This window comes from Enhydra lutris, unplaced genomic scaffold (genome assembly GCF_002288905.1).
Source record: "Enhydra lutris kenyoni isolate GAN:26980312 unplaced genomic scaffold, ASM228890v2 scaffoldscaffold8, whole genome shotgun sequence".
Lineage (NCBI taxonomy): Eukaryota > Metazoa > Chordata > Mammalia > Carnivora > Mustelidae > Enhydra > Enhydra lutris.
In genome coordinates this window covers 1327270-1344662 of record NW_019154092.1, presented here as the reverse complement: position 1 = coordinate 1344662, position 17393 = coordinate 1327270, and the positions used below count along the sequence as shown (strand labels likewise).

Genomic DNA, 17393 nt, shown 5'->3' with positions numbered 1-17393 from the left:
CCCCAGCAGACACCCAATCGACTGAGCCACCCAGGCACCCCCTGGGATTGTGTTCTAAAAAAAGATCCATGACAGTGGTACTTTCTGTTTGGAAAGGGAAAAACACTTTACTGATATTATAAAGATCTGATAGAAACAGAAAGGGAAATCTACACACAGATGAGGGTAACAGCAGTAAATGAGACTAGGACAAAGTTACATCAAATTGGGTACTTACAACATCCAACCTCATTAGCTGGGCAAGACCCAGTGGAAACAGCTGGGCAGGAGTCCGAACCGAGAGGCCTGGGCACAGTGTCCTCCCCTCAGGTGAGACTTCCAACTGACCATCCCCATAAAGCCCTATTTATAGGACAAATGATGGGGTTTGAAGTTAAACCTTTGTTCGCCTCCATGGCAGTTTGGAGCGAGCTGCATTCCATGTTACTGTGTTTTTACATTTTCAAGGAGACTGGGCTGTGGGAGCCTACCTCCCCTCCTAGGTCCCATGCCCAGGGGCCAGCTCAGCCTGGAGCAGGAGGGGATGTGAAGCAAGATTTATATCTCTTCATGTCTAGAACAGAAGGGCCAGTTCTGACCTGGAGGCCAGACTATATATATATATATATATATTATTTTTTTTTTTCAGACAATAGATTTCAAATATTTAACTAGTCTCCCAAAGTCATTCATGCAGCAGGAGCCTCACAAGCAGCATTCCTTAGCCTGCCTGGACCCCTGCAGGTCTGGGTGGTCAGTGTTAGCGTCTGGAGTTGACCACCCCTCAAAGAGACAAGAGGAAACCCACGATAATGCAAGTCACACAGTGAGGTTTATTTCCAGCTAGCTGGGGTCCAAGTATCTGCCCGACGCGGCGGGTTCCAACAAGGACCCAGAGCGCTCAAAGCCAAGGGTTTATACAGCATTTTCAAAACATCTAACTCACAGTAATTTTCCATAGTTATAGATTTTTGGCTTGCGCCACAACCTGGTGGTTTAACAAGGTAAGCTCTTTTCAAACAGAATTGCGCCACAACCTGTCGTTTATGATTAAGTTGTTTTTCAGGTTTTAGCTAGTTCCTCTTTTCTCAAAGTCACGTATGCAGTTTCGGCCAGGGGTCGCTCAGTAAAATGGCTTCCCGGTCCTTAAGATGGCTGTTCTAATGCGAACCCACTCTTACATTCCCCCCTTTAGTTGTGTATAATGAGGAATCCTGCTCATTTACGGGGAAGTTGGAGGGGTCCCCAGGAGCGAGCAAACTCTCATACTGTTGTCTCAAGACCATGAGTTGGATGGTATTAACACGATTTTTTATAAAATTAACAAGCCTATTCAAAATGCAAGGGCCAAAAGTTAAACACATGCAAAACAAATGGGCCAACTAAGGTAGAGACTAGGGTGGTGAACCAGGGGGACCTATTAAACCAAGCCTCGAACCAGTTTTCCTGTGCCTCCCTTTCCCTCTTTCTCTTGGCTAATCCTCCCCTCACCTTAGCCATAGATTCTTTTATTACCTCCGAGTGGTCAGCATAAAAGCAGCACTCTTCTCCTAATGTGGCACATAGTCCCCCTTGTTGGAGGAACAACAAATCAAGCCCTCTTCTATTCTGGAGTACTACCTTGGACAGGGAGGTGAGAGATTTTTCTAAATGACTTACAGAGGTCTCTATTCTTTCTAGATCCTCATCTATGGCCACCCTCAGGGGTGTCATTCCTGCTCGTTGAGTAACCAGGGAGGCTATGCCAGTCCCGGCCCCAGCTACCCACTCCTAAGCTGAACAGGGTAGCAATAGTTAGTGCAGTGATGGGCTCTCTCTTACTTCTCTCGCTTGTGCCTCTATTCCAGTGAGAATACCTGTGTTCCTCGGGGTGGTAGAGGATGCGGGGCATCACAGTCACCAGGACTCAGAATTCCTCAGAGGCATTAAAGACCGAGGATGAGAGGCACAGGGTGAGGCCAGTCTTTGAACATATCCACCATCCATTATTTTCTGGGATTAGCCACTTTGGGCCATCTTTCCAACTAGGGGTGTTATCTATGGAAGTTCAAAGACTTCGTTTAACCTGGGACACTTTCCCTAGGCAGGTTCCATTGCCACTCACTCGCTGCAGGGTTAGACGGATTTTACGGTCCCCCCAATGAACATTGAGAGAGGTTCTCATTTGATGATACATTATAGGTGGCATTTAGCCCTACTGCTTCATAAAACGGAGGCTTCACATAGTAACATAGCCAGCACCAGGCAGTGAGGTTAGGGCTGGTGGCATTAAGGGTCTCATACATAGTAAGCATTAGTTTTCACAAGGGGTCCTCGGTGGCCTGTGTAGCAGGTGCTGGGGAGAATACAGAGGTGTTAGTCTGGGGTCTTGTGGTCCCGTTTGTGAGGTTTTTGTTACCTGGGTTCTTGGTAGGGGTGGGAGGAGCGGGAGGAGCCTTTCGCCCGCCGGGAGGAGCCAACACCCTATTTGGACCTACTGGAGTACTACTCTCCTGTACTGCCTCAACCTTTAATCTGACAACAATAGTGGATCCCGCATGTCCCCCATATTTGTAGAATACTACTCCCCACTGTTTTCCTTGAATCCAATTGTTAACCCCTTCCTGTTTTCCCTGGTCAGTGAACTGAACTCGGATCCTGTCTGAGTCTTGAGGGGAACAAGGACCTCGAAAGAGAGGAACGGTCGCCCCTCTAGGCTTTCCTTGATTAACAAAGGCCAATCGTAGGGAGTCTGGTCGTGAAACTGGCCACCTCCAATCCCCGTCATTAGAGGTGACACAGGCCCAACTCTTACAGAAGGAATATTGGACCCCCCCACATTGTGGGGCCTTAGAGTGTCCTGGGCAGGCATAGAATCCATAGCTACGGGCTAAATTGGGTGCCGTGGACTTGTAATCAGGGTTGATGTCTCTGAAGCAGAAGGTTAAGTCTGGCCACCATGTGGACAGTGGGGCCACGCGGGTGGTTTCGTTGAGAGTCCTACCAGTCTCTCCATCGGTCAGGATCCATGTCTGCTTATAAGGCCAATAAGGATGGGTTTCCGCAAGGTTCCTTTTCCAGTAGTTGAGCAGGGTCAGGACCAGCAGCCACTTCATCGTCAGACTGGACTGGAGATGTGGCGCGTCCCCGAGGTGTGGAGAGTTGTAGCTTCAGGGGGTTATCAGGGTGTTATCGCATGGTCCACTCCCTGGCTTGTCTCTGCTCCGGCGGGGTGGCCCGGCGCACGTGGGAGTGGTGAACCCAAGGTCCAATGCCGTCAACCTTTAAGGCAGTGGGGGTAACCAGAACCACCACATAAGGACCTTTTCATCTTTCTTCTAAGGTTCGGGACCTGTGTCACCTTACCCATACCCAATTCCCTGGGACAATGCCATGTTCCGGATTCGGTGTGTCCCTTGTCTCATACAAAGAGCGCACCAGGGGCCAGATTTCACGCTGAACCTCCTCCTGTAGGGCCTTCAGACTTGCCAGATAATTTGGAGCCACATTAGGGTCTTGGTCCGGGAGAGTACGGACAACAATGGGGGGTGGTGCCCCATACAGGATTTCAAAGGGAGTTAATCCGTGCACATATGGGGAGTTCCAAACCCGGAAGATAGCATAGGGTAGGAGGGTTACCCAGTCCCCGCCAGTCTCGATGGCCAATTTAGACAAGGTCTCCTTCAGGGTTCGATTCATCCTTTTTATCTGCCCTGAGCTCTGGGGATTATATTCACAATGCAATTTCCAATCCGTCCCCACCACTTGGACCCATCCTTGTAGGACTTTGCTGATGAAAGCCGGGCCGTTATTGGACCCTAAAACCTCGGGGACCCCATATCTGGATATGATCTCTTCCACTAATGCCTTAGCGACAACCTGGGCAGTCTCTCGTTTCGTGGGGAAGGCTTCCACCCAACCTGAAAAAGTGTCAACCAATACCAGCAAGTACTTATACCCATACCTCCCAGGTTTTACCTCAGTAAAATCCACCTCCCAGCTCCGACCCGGCGCCCTCCCCTGTACCCTCGTACCTGTGCGTAGGGGTCCTTTCCTATTGGGTTTCATAGCCTGGCACCCAACACACTGATCCACGATCTCCTGGATCTGGGTTGTTTGTCAGGAGAACCGGAGGTGGGCGGACTCGAGAACTGTCAGCAATTTTCTCTTCCCTAAATGGGCGGCTTGGTGCAGGCTGGAAAGGAGGAACAGTCCTAGTTTTGCCGGCAGTATCAGTCTTTCCTCTGGGTCCCGATGCCACCCATGCTGATCAGGCTTTGGGTAGTGGTGGTTCCGGATCCACTGCAGATCCTCTGGGGTGTAGTCAGGTCGCAGGGGCAGGCGTGGGAGCTCGGATGTGGGCAGGGCGAGTGCCAAAGTTGGTGAAGTTACTGCCGCCTTTTTGGCGGCCTCATCCGCTCACCGGTTTTCTTCAGCCTCCGAGGTCCGGGCAGACTGGTGTCCAGGTACGTGGACAACTGCTTCTGCATGGCCGCCAGCAGCCTCTGTACCTCTGGGAGATTGCGCAGTTCCTTTCCTTCCGCTGTAACAAAGCCTCTCTCCCGATAGATGGCGCCATGCACATGGACAGTGCCGAAAGCGTAGCGGCTCTCGGTGTAGACAGTCACTCGGTTCCCCTCGGCCCGTTCCAGTGCCTCCGCCAGCGCAATCAGTTCGGCCTTCTGGGCTGAGGTCCCCGGGGGAAGTGAGGCACTCCAAATGACATTCCCGTCTTGGCCCACTACCGCTGCGCCCGCCCTTCGCACCCCGTCCATAACGAAGCTGCTTTCATCAGTGTACCATATCCACTCATTGTCGGGAAGGGCGGTGTCCTGGAGGTCGGGGCGCACCTGGGTGATTTCTGTCATGATCTGGCAGTCATGCAGGGGGGCTTCCAGATCCGGGGTCGGCAGCAGGATGGCTGGATTCAGTGCAGTTGGTTCGGCAAAGATGATCCGGGGTGCATCTAACAGGAGTCCTTGGTAATAGGTCAGGCGGGCATTGGTCATCTACCTACCAGGGGGATGTTTCAGGATTCTCTCGATCGCATGGGGAGTTACCACCTTCAGATGCTGCCCGAAAGTGAGTTTGTCTTCGTCCTTTACCATCAGGGCTACTGCCACGATGATCCTCAGGCACGGCGGCCATCCTGATGCGACTGGGTCTAGTCTCTTGGATAAGTAGGCAACCGGACGCTTCCATGGCCCCAGGCACTGCATCAGTACCCCTTTCGCTATCCTCCTCCTCTCATCGACGAAGAGGGTGAAGGACTTCAGGGGGTCTAGCAATGCCAGGACTGGTGCCTTTAAGAGGGCGGTCTTGAGTTCTTCAAAGGCCTTTTGCTGTTTTGGCCCCCAGGCGCAGGGGGCCTTATCCTTGGTTGCCTCATACAGGGGCTTGGCTATCTCAGCATACCCTGGAATCCACAGCCGGCAGTAGCCCGCTGTCCCTAGAAACTCATGGACCTCTCGGGCCGAGGTCGGGACTGGAAGCGTAAGAATAGTCTCTTTTGTGGCCTCTGTTAACCATCTGGTTCCTTCCTTCAATTTATACCCCAGGTAGGTGACTGTCTGCCTGCATATTTGGGCTTTCTTTGCACCGGCCGGATAGCCCAATTGTCCCAGCTCCTGGAGGAGGTCTCCAGTGGCCTGTCGGCATTCGGCCTCACTGGGGGCTGCCAGAAGCAAGTCATCTACATATTGCAGGAGTGTAGCTGAATCATGGCTCCGGCGAAACGAGTCCAGGTCCTGATTTAAGGCTTCATTAAACAGAGTAGGAGAGTTTTTGAAGCCTTGGGGTAGTCTAGTCCAGGTTAACTGTCTGGGGGTTCCCGTACTGTCATCATGCTATTCGAAGGCAAAAATATGTTGGCTGCTGGGTGCCAGGGCTATGCTAAAAAATGCATTCTTTCGGTCTAGGGTGGTTTACCAAACATGTGAACAGGGCAAGTGACTTAGTAAGGTATAAGGGTTGGGGACCGTGGGGTAGATGTCCTCGACCCTCTTACTCATTTCCCTCAAGTCCTGGACTGGCCTGTAATCCTTTCCCCCTGGTTTCTTAACAGGGAGAAGTGGGGTGTTCCAGGCAGAGTGGCAGGGTTTCAGTATCCCGGCTTCTAGGAGGCGGTTAATGTGTGGAGCAATTCCTTTCCATGCCCTGGTGGACATGGGGATGAGGTGCTGGCGGATCCGGATAGGCTGGGCCGAGGCTTTGACCTCGAATACTACTGGTGCTCGGTGGGCCGTTAGGCCCACACCCGCCCACGCCTGAGGGTATGTCCTAAACCAGTAATCCGTCTCCTGGGGCCACTCTGTGGGGGGAGAAGTGTACTACAGGGCAAACAGGCAATGCTCATCTGCGAGGGACAGGGTCAAGACATGAAGGGGCCGCACTTGGCCGTCCATCACTTTGATGCCATCCGGCTCAAAGGAGATACGGGCCTGGACCTTGGTTGGGAGATCACGCCCCAACAAGGGGGCCGGGCATTCAGGGATAACCAGGAAAGAGTGGGTCACTTGATGGGGGCCCAAGTCCACCTGGCACCTACTGGTCCATCGATAAGCCTTGGACCCAGTTGCTCCCTGCACTAGGCTGGTTTTCTGAGATAAGGGCTCCGTAGGCTTGTTTAAAACTGAGTACTGGGCTCCTGTGTCTACCATGAATCCCACTGGTTTCCCCTCCACATACACAGTTAACCCAAGACTCGGGGAGGGAACCCGAGTCCCGTCGCCCCTAGTCACTGTCCATTCCCGCCAGTAACACCCGAGCGTCCTGTCCAGTCTGGCCCTGGCGTTTGGGGCATTCCCTCTTCCAATGCCCATATTCTTTGCAGTTTGCGCATTGCCCCCATCTAGCCTGGGCCACGGTTTCCGAGGTCAGGCCGGTCCGGATAGACCTGGTCCCGCCCGGGGTGTGCCCTGTACCCCTGCCAGCAGGATCTTGGCCATCTCCTTCTGCTGCCTTCTGTTCTCGCTACTCTGATGCTCTCTGTCTTCTTTCCTAAGTCTTTCCTGTAACGCCTGATTCTCCTTTCTGATCCAATCCTCCCTTTCCTCTGGAGTCTCCCAAGTGTTAAAAACTCTCTCTGCCACTTTCATCAGATCCCGAATGGTCATTTCCCCTAATCCTTCCTGTTTATATAAGTTCTTTCTAATATCTGTGGCAGCTTGGTTTATAAAGGATATAATCCCAGCTGACTGATTCTCCTCTGCCAGGGGGTCCAAAGGGGTGTACTGCCTATAAGCATCATAGAGGCACTCTAAAAATACAGCCGGGCTTTCACTTTCCCCTTGCATTACAGCTTTTACCTTAGCCAAATTGGTGGGGAGACGCCGCTCGGAGACCTGCCATAAGAGTCTGGCAGTAAACTCAGAGACGCTCCCTACCTTCCACGTTCCCAAAGTCCCAATCCGGTCTATTCAAGGGGAAGCACTTGTCGATCAGGTTTGGCAAGGTTGTCGGCTGTCCTTTGTCCCTGGGGACATTCTTTTTGGCCTTGGTGAGGATCCAGAGGATCCGCTCGCACTCTTCCGGTGGTGAACAAGGTCTTAAGGAGCTGCTGGCAATCGTCCCAGGTGGGGCTATGTGTATGCATGACGGACTCAAACAGGTCAGTCAGGCCCCTCGGGTCTTCAGAGAAAGGGCGGTTTTGAGCCTTCCAGTTATACACATCACTGCTTGAAAAGGGCCAATACTGGTAAGATCGCTCCCCATCTGGGCCAGTACCTCCCAGGGCCCGTACGGGGAGAATGGGCGCCCCGGCTGAGATGGAGGAGGACCTGAGATGGCTGCCCCTCCCGAGCCCCCTCACTCATCTGCCTCCCCGGCTGTGGTTGAGGAGACCCTGGAGGAGTCTTAAAATATAACCCATGGGAAATTTTACTAGTTACCAAGCACATTTAGACATAGCCTTAAGAAAAAAACATACTGGCAACAGACCTTTGGGGGAGAGGATGATCTACGGCCTTGAAGCTGAGGGGCGGCGGATGCCCGGCATGCTCAGGGCAGAACGCTGCCTGCTTCATTTTTCCGTTATCTCCTCTTTCTCTCCACAAAAGGCGCCTGTGGCTAGTTAGATAAGTCCTTTGAATGTGCTTGTTCAACTATAAACTTTATACTGCTTGACCAGACCTATTTTGCCCTCCTTCTTGTTTATCTACAAGGCATATGACTAATGTTTGGCCTTCTTTGGCTCTTCTGTGGGTTACTGTTTGGGTTATATTTTAAGTAATACATTGTTCTGAGGGATAGTTGCAGGATTTACTCTATGGATGGAGGATTCTGTAATCTAATAAAAGCGGGACTGAGGAGTTGTTGGGGCAACAGTCTTCTCTACTATTGTCCCCTGCTCCCTTTCTCTTGCAGCTGACTTGTTTGTGCCTCATTCTTCTCCCGTTTGCTGACCCAAAGTGGCAAAATCCTATCCTTGAGTTGTCATGCATAATATGACGCCGTATGTACCCACAAGGCACTTTTTACAAATCCACAAATCCAGAAACACATTTTAAGTAGCATGGACTGTAATTATAAGCACCCTTTACACACCCTCCCCAATGGGGTAACCAATCAAATAAACTATGGAAAGTATTCAGGTGCCTGGGTGGCTGAGTCTTCGGGTGTCTGCCTTCAGCTCAGGTCATGATCTCAGTATCCTGGGATCCAGCCTCACACAGGGGGCCCTGCTTCTCCCTTTCCAGCTCCCCTGTGCTTGTGTTCCCTCTCTCACTATATCTCTGTCAAATAAATAAAGTCTTATAACAAAACAAACCTAGGGAAAGCATTGAGTTGATCAGTTTCATGTCTCATATTATTTATAAATTTATCGATTTTGTTAAAATCTTAAAATAGCACATTCATGGGATGCCTGGGTGGCTCAGCCGGTTAAGCCTCTGCTTTTGGCTCTGGTCATGATCCCAGCGTCCTGGGATCAAGTCCCACATGGGACTCCTTGCTCAGCGGGGAGCCTGCTTCTCCCTCTGCTTGCCGCTGCCCCTGCTTATACTCGTGTGCTCTCTGACAACCAAATAAATAAAATCTTAAAAAAATAGCACACCTGTGGGGACGCCTGGGTGGCTCAGTTGGTTAAGCGGCTGCCTTCAGCTCAGGTCATGATCCCAGCGGCCTGGGATCCCGCATTGGGCTCCTTGCTCAGCAGGGAGCCTGCTTCTCCCTCTGCCTCTGCCTGCCACTCTGTCTGCCTGTGCTTGCTCTCTCTCTCTCTGACAAATAAAATCTTAAAAAAAAAATAGCACATCTGTGGAAGATCATTACATTGTAACAGGAGATAATGTATAGTGGCTCTGTTTTATAAGAATTCTTCTCACAAAGCACTTACTGGAAGAGCATCAGCAGTACCATTAACTATTTTATTTATTTATTTATTTATTTTAAAAGATTTTATTTATTTATTTGACAAAGAGATCACAAGTAGGCAGAGAGGCAGGCAGAGAGAGAGGAGGAAGCAGGCTCCCTGCTGATCAGAGAGCCCAATGCAGGGCTCGATTCATGACCCTGGGATCCTGACCCGAGCTGAAGGCAGAGGCTCTAACCCACTGAGCCACTCAGGCGCCCCATTAACTATTTTAGAAGTTATAAAAAGAGAGGGGTGCCTGGCTGGCTCAGTTTTTTGGGCGTCTTCCTTTGGCTCAGGTGGTGATCTTGGGGGTCCCTGGGATCAAGCCCTGTGCTGGGCTCCCTGCTCAGCAGGGAGTCTGCTTCTCCCTCTCCCTCTCCCCCTTCCCCCCTTGTTCTCTCTCTCTTCTCTCAAATAAATAAAATCTTTTTTAAAAAAGAAGTTATACAAAATAACTTATTTCATTTTGTTCACCTACTATTAATCCAGGTGTAGCTAAAATACTGGTTACCGGGGCAACAGTAGCTGAAGGAGATAACACATGATCATCATGATTGGTGGGTCAGGTGTATTTCTCAGAAGGACTTTCAGGAGGAGACCTAAGGAGAAACAGTTTCCCTATAATACATACACCTTACTAATGTTTAGGAATATGATTTCTTTTAATTTAATTTTTTTAAAGATTTTATTTATTTGACAGACAGAGATCACAAGTAGGCAGAGAGGCAGGCAGAGAGAGAGGGGGAAGCAGGCTCCCCGCTGAGCAGAGAGCCCGATGCGGGGCTTGATCCCAGGATACTGGGATCTTGACCTGAGCTGAAGGCAGAGGCTTTAACCCACTGAGCCACCCAGGCACCCCAGGAATATGATTTTTTTTAAAAGATTTTATTTATTTATTTGTCAGAGAGAGAGAGAGAGAGCACGCGTGCACAAGCAGGGGGAGGGGCAGACAGAGGGAGAAGTAGGCTCCCCGCTGAGCAAGGAACAGGCTGCGGAACTCTGTCCCAGGACTGGATCATGACCCCAGCCAAAGCAAATGCTTAACCAACTGAGCCACCCAGGTGTCCCTAGGAATATGATTATACAAGAGATTTCCACATAACCAGGACCATCCAAAAGGCAATAACAAAGTGTGGACCATACATATAAGAGGTATGATTGCAAGTAGAAAGAATTGTAGAAAATTGTAGAACAATTCATACATATACAATGAGAGGTATATGGAAGGGGAGGTGGTACATTTGCATTAACAATTGATAATGGAAAATATAGCACCATTGAGGTGTAAGAATTTGCTTCAAGAGGTTCCTATGCCAATATTTTGTCAAAATAGATCTTGGGGACTATTTCCTTTGAGTATACAAAATGAGCTAAGGTTTAACACACTCGTTGCCAAGTGTAATCAGAAACTGTTTCTCCCTTAAAGGGACAGTGCAATTGTTATACACTGTTACAAATATAGATGCTTGTTTAAAACTGACATCAGCGGGGGCTGCTTTTACATATGTAGATTCACCGTCATCAGACAAAGTTATGGCTCTTAATTCTACAGAAAAATTATGGTTGGGGTTCCTGAGTGGCTCAGTCATTAAGTGTCTGCCTTCAGCTCAGGTCATGATCCCAGGGTCCTTCTTGGGATTGAGCCCCACATTAGGCTCCTTGCTCAGTGGGAAGCCTGCTTCTCCCTCTCCCTCTCCCACTCCCACTGCTGGTGTTCCCTCTCTCGCTGTGTCTCTCTTTCTCTGTCAAATAAATAAATAAAATCTTTTTTTTTTAGAGATTTTATTTATTTATTTGACACCCACAGAGAGAGAGAGAGAGAGGGAGATCACAAGTAGGCAGAGAGGCAAGAGGCAGGGAGAGAGGCAGGGGAGCAGGTGCTGAGCAGAGAGCCCGATGTGGGGCTCCATCCCAGGATCCTGAGACCATGACTAGAGCCGAAGGCAGAGGCTTTAACCCACTGAGCCACCCAGGTGCCCCAAATAAAATTATAAAAAAAATAATAAAGAAAGATTATGGTTATCTTTTTTTTTTTTAAAGATTTTTATTTATTTGACAGACAGATCACAAGTAGGCAGAGAGGCAGGCAGAGAGAGAGAGGAGGAGGAGGCAGGCTCCCTGCTGAGCAGAGAGCCCGATGTGAGGCTCGATCCCAGGACCCTGGGATCATGACCTGAGCCGAAGGCAGAGGCTTTAACCACTGAGCCACCCAGGTGCCCAAGATTATGGTTATCTTGATGAGGGTGGCCAGTGAGCTTATGGAAAACGTCTGACATGTTTTGGTGAATAAATCTCATGTCCGTTATGGTACCAGCATATCAGTCCTACAGGTAAAGGACATCTGGCCCAACAGGACAGGATCAATGGCTGTCCTGCTTCAGTGGAGATAGCCTCAGGCTGAGTCTGCAGAATACAGGTAGACTGTGTCCAGGTGATGGGAAAGCACAGTATCCAAATCCGTATCTATGATCATGGAGGGAAACATACATTAAAGGAACATGATACAATTTTTCATGGCCAGAATACATTGCTATTACTGTAGCATCTCCTCCTTGAGCAGTTACTTCAGAAGGAGTAGGATTGCTGTGGGTGGCTTTGTCACCCAAGCCTTTGCCACTGGTTTCTAAGCAGTGCTGGAGCCAAACCCCTTAGCTCCCCTCACCATAGTGAGCGCAGGGGCAGAGCCAGATTCCACAGTGGTCTTCATTAGCGCAACAATACTAACTGTCCGTTTAGATTATATTTTTGTATTCAAAGAGGTTGCCCTCCAGAATTGAGTAAAATGACCTTTATCTCTCCTTGATAATCAGGATTATTTCTCTTAATATTTGTATTCCTCTTAGCACCAATCCTGAATGCCCCATAATTAATCCAACTGTTTCAGGGGGGCAATGAATCCCTATGCTGGTAGGCACAGTTCATTGAATTACAGCTTACTCGTGCTTCTTTCATGGAATGTAAATCTAGTCCAGCAGACTCGGCGGGGGGTTGGGGGGGGAGGCTCTGTAAGATAATTTAGTGTCTGAATTAATATTCCAACATATTAAGGCTGGCTGTAATAATTTTGTCACATTGCTTATTTGCAAATTAGGGGTCTTCATTTGCCCTAATGGAGTTGCATTTTGACCAACAGATCTATCGTTTAAGATTTTTTTTTAAAGATTTTATTTATTTGACAGACGGAGATTATAAGTAGGCAGAGAAGCATGCAGAGAGGTAGGAGGAAGCAGGCTCCCTGCTGAGCAGAGAGCCCGATGTAGGGCTCAATCCCAGGACCCGGGGACCATTACCTGAGCCGAAGCCAGAGGCTTCAACCCACTGAGCCACCCAGGCACCCCTCCTAATTTTCTTAATTGTTGTTTAAGAGTCCATTTGTCCGTTCCACCCACCCAGCCGCCTGGGGGGTAATAGGGAATATGATGAATCCATTCACTATTATAGGAGGCAGGAAAGGCTTTCACTAACTTACCTGGAAAGCGGGAACCATTATCACTCTGGATCTGAATAGATACACCATAATTCACTATAAATAGTCTCTAAGGTCTTGACAGCGTTCTGTTGAGTGGCATGGGCAAATACACAAGATATTAAATATCCCGAGTAAGTGTCCACTACCACACGAATACATTGACAACTCCGGAAGTGGGGTAATGGCCCCACATATTCTATTTGCCAAATTTGGCTGGGGAAGTCTTCCCCGTTGTATGGTCCTTTGTACTGTTGTGGAATTTTCCGTCTTTGCCAGATCCGACAAACTGGACGTTTTAACATGGTTTCTTGTACAGCATCCTGGGGGATGGGTATCCCACGGTCCTGGCCCACCTGTCAGCAGCCTGCTCTCCCAAACGCTGGTTTTTCTCCTGAGCCCTTTGCGCCAATCTGGTGTCCGCCATTGGATCAACTGTGTTTACCGCAATTTGGGCTAATGAATCTGCGACTTTGTTGAAAGTCCGCTCTGCGGAGGTAAGCTCACTGGGATCATCCCCATGGAAGACAGTCATTTTAGTATTTTGGGCCCATTGCCAAATGTCTTCCCATAGGGGTGTTCCCCAAATCTCTCCCCGCAGTGCTTCATCAGTGTTTTTCTCATCACGAGATCCATATCATTAACCCATTAGCCACTGACCAGGGTGACACCCAATGTCAGGGTGACACTGTCCCCCTTGTTCTTTTTTTTTTTTTTTTTAAGATTTATTTATTTGACAGAGATCACAAGTAGGCAGAGAGGCAGGCAGAGAGAGGAGGAGGAAGCAGGCTCCCCGCTGAGCGGAGCTCCATGCGGGGTTCGATCCCAGGACCCTGAGATCATGACCTGAGCCGAAGGCAGAGGCTTAACCCACTGAGCCACCCAGGCGCCCCCCTTTGTTCTTGATTTAAGACTTGGTAAACAACATAAAACTCTGCATATTGGCTACTCATCCCATCTCCATGTGGTTGTGACTTTTTTTTTTTTTTTAAGATTTTACTGATTGATTTGAGAGAGCACAAGCGGGGGGTGCAGTAGGAGAGGGAGAAGCAGACTCCCTGCTGAGTAGAGAGCCCTATGCCTGATCCCAGGACCCTGAAATCATGACCTGAGCCGAAGTTAGAGGCTTAACCGACTGAGTCACCCAGGCAAGCCTGTTAGGTCTCTCTCTCTTTTTTTTATTTAAAGATTTTATTTCTTTGTCAGAGAGCACACACAGGGAGAGCAACAGGCAGAGGGAGAAGCAGGCTCCCTGCTGAGTAAGGAGCCTGAGGCGGGACTCAATCCCAGGACCCTGGGGTCAAGACGTTAAGCCAAAAGAGCTTAATCGACTAAGCCACCTATGTGCCCCTGGAAGGCTCATAGTCATTTGAGGAACCAACTCTTAGTATCAGCTCAGGTAATGACTTCATGGATCATGGGATCGAGCCCAGTGTGGGGAGTCAGCTTGAGATTTTCTCTGCCCCTTCCTTCTCTTTCTCTCTCTGTGCCTTCCCTTTCTTTATCGTCCGCCATCTTGCTGCGGAGCCGTCGCCCGGGAGACGCTTGGCGTCACCCTAGGTCGTGGCGTCCTTGCCCCTTCCAGCCCCCGCGCGAGTCTGGCCTGAGGCACCCGCGGCTCCGAACCCCGAGGGCGGGAGACCCCGAGATCACAAGTAGGCAGAGAGGCAGGCAGAGAGAGAGGGGGAAGCAGGCTCCCCGCTGAGCAGAGAGCCCGATGCGGGGCTTGATCCCAGGATACTGGGATCTTGACCTGAGCTGAAGGCAGAGGCTTTAACCCACTGAGCCACCCAGGCACCCCAGGAATATGATTTTTTTTAAAAGATTTTATTTATTTATTTGTCAGAGAGAGAGAGAGAGAGCACGCGTGCACAAGCAGGGGGAGGGGCAGACAGAGGGAGAAGTAGGCTCCCCGCTGAGCAAGGAACAGGCTGCGGAACTCTGTCCCAGGACTGGATCATGACCCCAGCCAAAGCAAATGCTTAACCAACTGAGCCACCCAGGTGTCCCTAGGAATATGATTATACAAGAGATTTCCACATAACCAGGACCATCCAAAAGGCAATAACAAAGTGTGGACCATACATATAAGAGGTATGATTGCAAGTAGAAAGAATTGTAGAAAATTGTAGAACAATTCATACATATACAATGAGAGGTATATGGAAGGGGAGGTGGTACATTTGCATTAACAATTGATAATGGAAAATATAGCACCATTGAGGTGTAAGAATTTGCTTCAAGAGGTTCCTATGCCAATATTTTGTCAAAATAGATCTTGGGGACTATTTCCTTTGAGTATACAAAATGAGCTAAGGTTTAACACACTCGTTGCCAAGTGTAATCAGAAACTGTTTCTCCCTTAAAGGGACAGTGCAATTGTTATACACTGTTACAAATATAGATGCTTGTTTAAAACTGACATCAGCGGGGGCTGCTTTTACATATGTAGATTCACCGTCATCAGACAAAGTTATGGCTCTTAATTCTACAGAAAAATTATGGTTGGGGTTCCTGAGTGGCTCAGTCATTAAGTGTCTGCCTTCAGCTCAGGTCATGATCCCAGGGTCCTTCTTGGGATTGAGCCCCACATTAGGCTCCTTGCTCAGTGGGAAGCCTGCTTCTCCCTCTCCCTCTCCCACTCCCACTGCTGGTGTTCCCTCTCTCGCTGTGTCTCTCTTTCTCTGTCAAATAAATAAATAAAATCTTTTTTTTTTAGAGATTTTATTTATTTATTTGACACCCACAGAGAGAGAGAGAGAGAGGGAGATCACAAGTAGGCAGAGAGGCAAGAGGCAGGGAGAGAGGCAGGGGAGCAGGTGCTGAGCAGAGAGCCCGATGTGGGGCTCCATCCCAGGATCCTGAGACCATGACTAGAGCCGAAGGCAGAGGCTTTAACCCACTGAGCCACCCAGGTGCCCCAAATAAAATTATAAAAAAAATAATAAAGAAAGATTATGGTTATCTTTTTTTTTTTTAAAGATTTTTATTTATTTGACAGACAGATCACAAGTAGGCAGAGAGGCAGGCAGAGAGAGAGAGGAGGAGGAGGCAGGCTCCCCGCTGAGCAGAGAGCCCGATGTGAGGCTCGATCCCAGGACCCTGGGATCATGACCTGAGCCGAAGGCAGAGGCTTTAACCACTGAGCCACCCAGGTGCCCAAGATTATGGTTATCTTGATGAGGGTGGCCAGTGAGCTTATGGAAAACGTCTGACATGTTTTGGTGAATAAATCTCATGTCCGTTATGGTACCAGCATATCAGTCCTACAGGTAAAGGACATCTGGCCCAACAGGACAGGATCAATGGCTGTCCTGCTTCAGTGGAGATAGCCTCAGGCTGAGTCTGCAGAATACAGGTAGACTGTGTCCAGGTGATGGGAAAGCACAGTATCCAAATCCGTATCTATGATCATGGAGGGAAACATACATTAAAGGAACATGATACAATTTTTCATGGCCAGAATACATTGCTATTACTGTAGCATCTCCTCCTTGAGCAGTTACTTCAGAAGGAGTAGGATTGCTGTGGGTGGCTTTGTCACCCAAGCCTTTGCCACTGGTTTCTAAGCAGTGCTGGAGCCAAACCCCTTAGCTCCCCTCACCATAGTGAGCGCAGGGGCAGAGCCAGATTCCACAGTGGTCTTCATTAGCGCAACAATACTAACTGTCCGTTTAGATTATATTTTTGTATTCAAAGAGGTTGCCCTCCAGAATTGAGTAAAATGACCTTTATCTCTCCTTGATAATCAGGATTATTTCTCTTAATATTTGTATTCCTCTTAGCACCAATCCTGAATGCCCCATAATTAATCCAACTGTTTCAGGGGGGCAATGAATCCCTATGCTGGTAGGCACAGTTCATTGAATTACAGCTTACTCGTGCTTCTTTCATGGAATGTAAATCTAGTCCAGCAGACTCGGCGGGGGGTTGGGGGGGGAGGCTCTGTAAGATAATTTAGTGTCTGAATTAATATTCCAACATATTAAGGCTGGCTGTAATAATTTTGTCACATTGCTTATTTGCAAATTAGGGGTCTTCATTTGCCCTAATGGAGTTGCATTTTGACCAACAGATCTATCGTTTAAGATTTTTTTTTAAAGATTTTATTTATTTGACAGACGGAGATTATAAGTAGGCAGAGAAGCATGCAGAGAGGTAGGAGGAAGCAGGCTCCCTGCTGAGCAGAGAGCCCGATGTAGGGCTCAATCCCAGGACCCGGGGACCATTACCTGAGCCGAAGCCAGAGGCTTCAACCCACTGAGCCACCCAGGCACCCCTCCTAATTTTCTTAATTGTTGTTTAAGAGTCCATTTGTCCGTTCCACCCACCCAGCCGCCTGGGGGGTAATAGGGAATATGATGAATCCATTCACTATTATAGGAGGCAGGAAAGGCTTTCACTAACTTACCTGGAAAGCGGGAACCATTATCACTCTGGATCTGAATAGATACACCATAATTCACTATAAATAGTCTCTAAGGTCTTGACAGCGTTCTGTTGAGTGGCATGGGCAAATACACAAGATATTAAATATCCCGAGTAAGTGTCCACTACCACACGAATACATTGACAACTCCGGAAGTGGGGTAATGGCCCCACATATTCTATTTGCCA

At 48.9% G+C, this 17393-nt stretch overlaps 1 protein-coding gene and 1 pseudogene across 1 annotated transcript; both read right to left on the bottom strand.

Moving 5' to 3' along the window:
- Window positions 1–645: 645 nt before the first annotated feature.
- Window positions 646–4046, bottom strand: LOC111142566 (annotated as a pseudogene).
- Window positions 4047–4343: 297 nt separating this feature from the next.
- Window positions 4344–4979, bottom strand: LOC111142568. The gene has a single exon (XM_022495838.1). It carries the CDS (start codon window positions 4965–4967, stop codon window positions 4347–4349), a length of 621 nt encoding a protein of 206 aa, XP_022351546.1. The 5' UTR covers window positions 4968–4979; the 3' UTR covers window positions 4344–4346.
- Between the last annotated feature and the right edge of the window lie 12414 nt (window positions 4980–17393).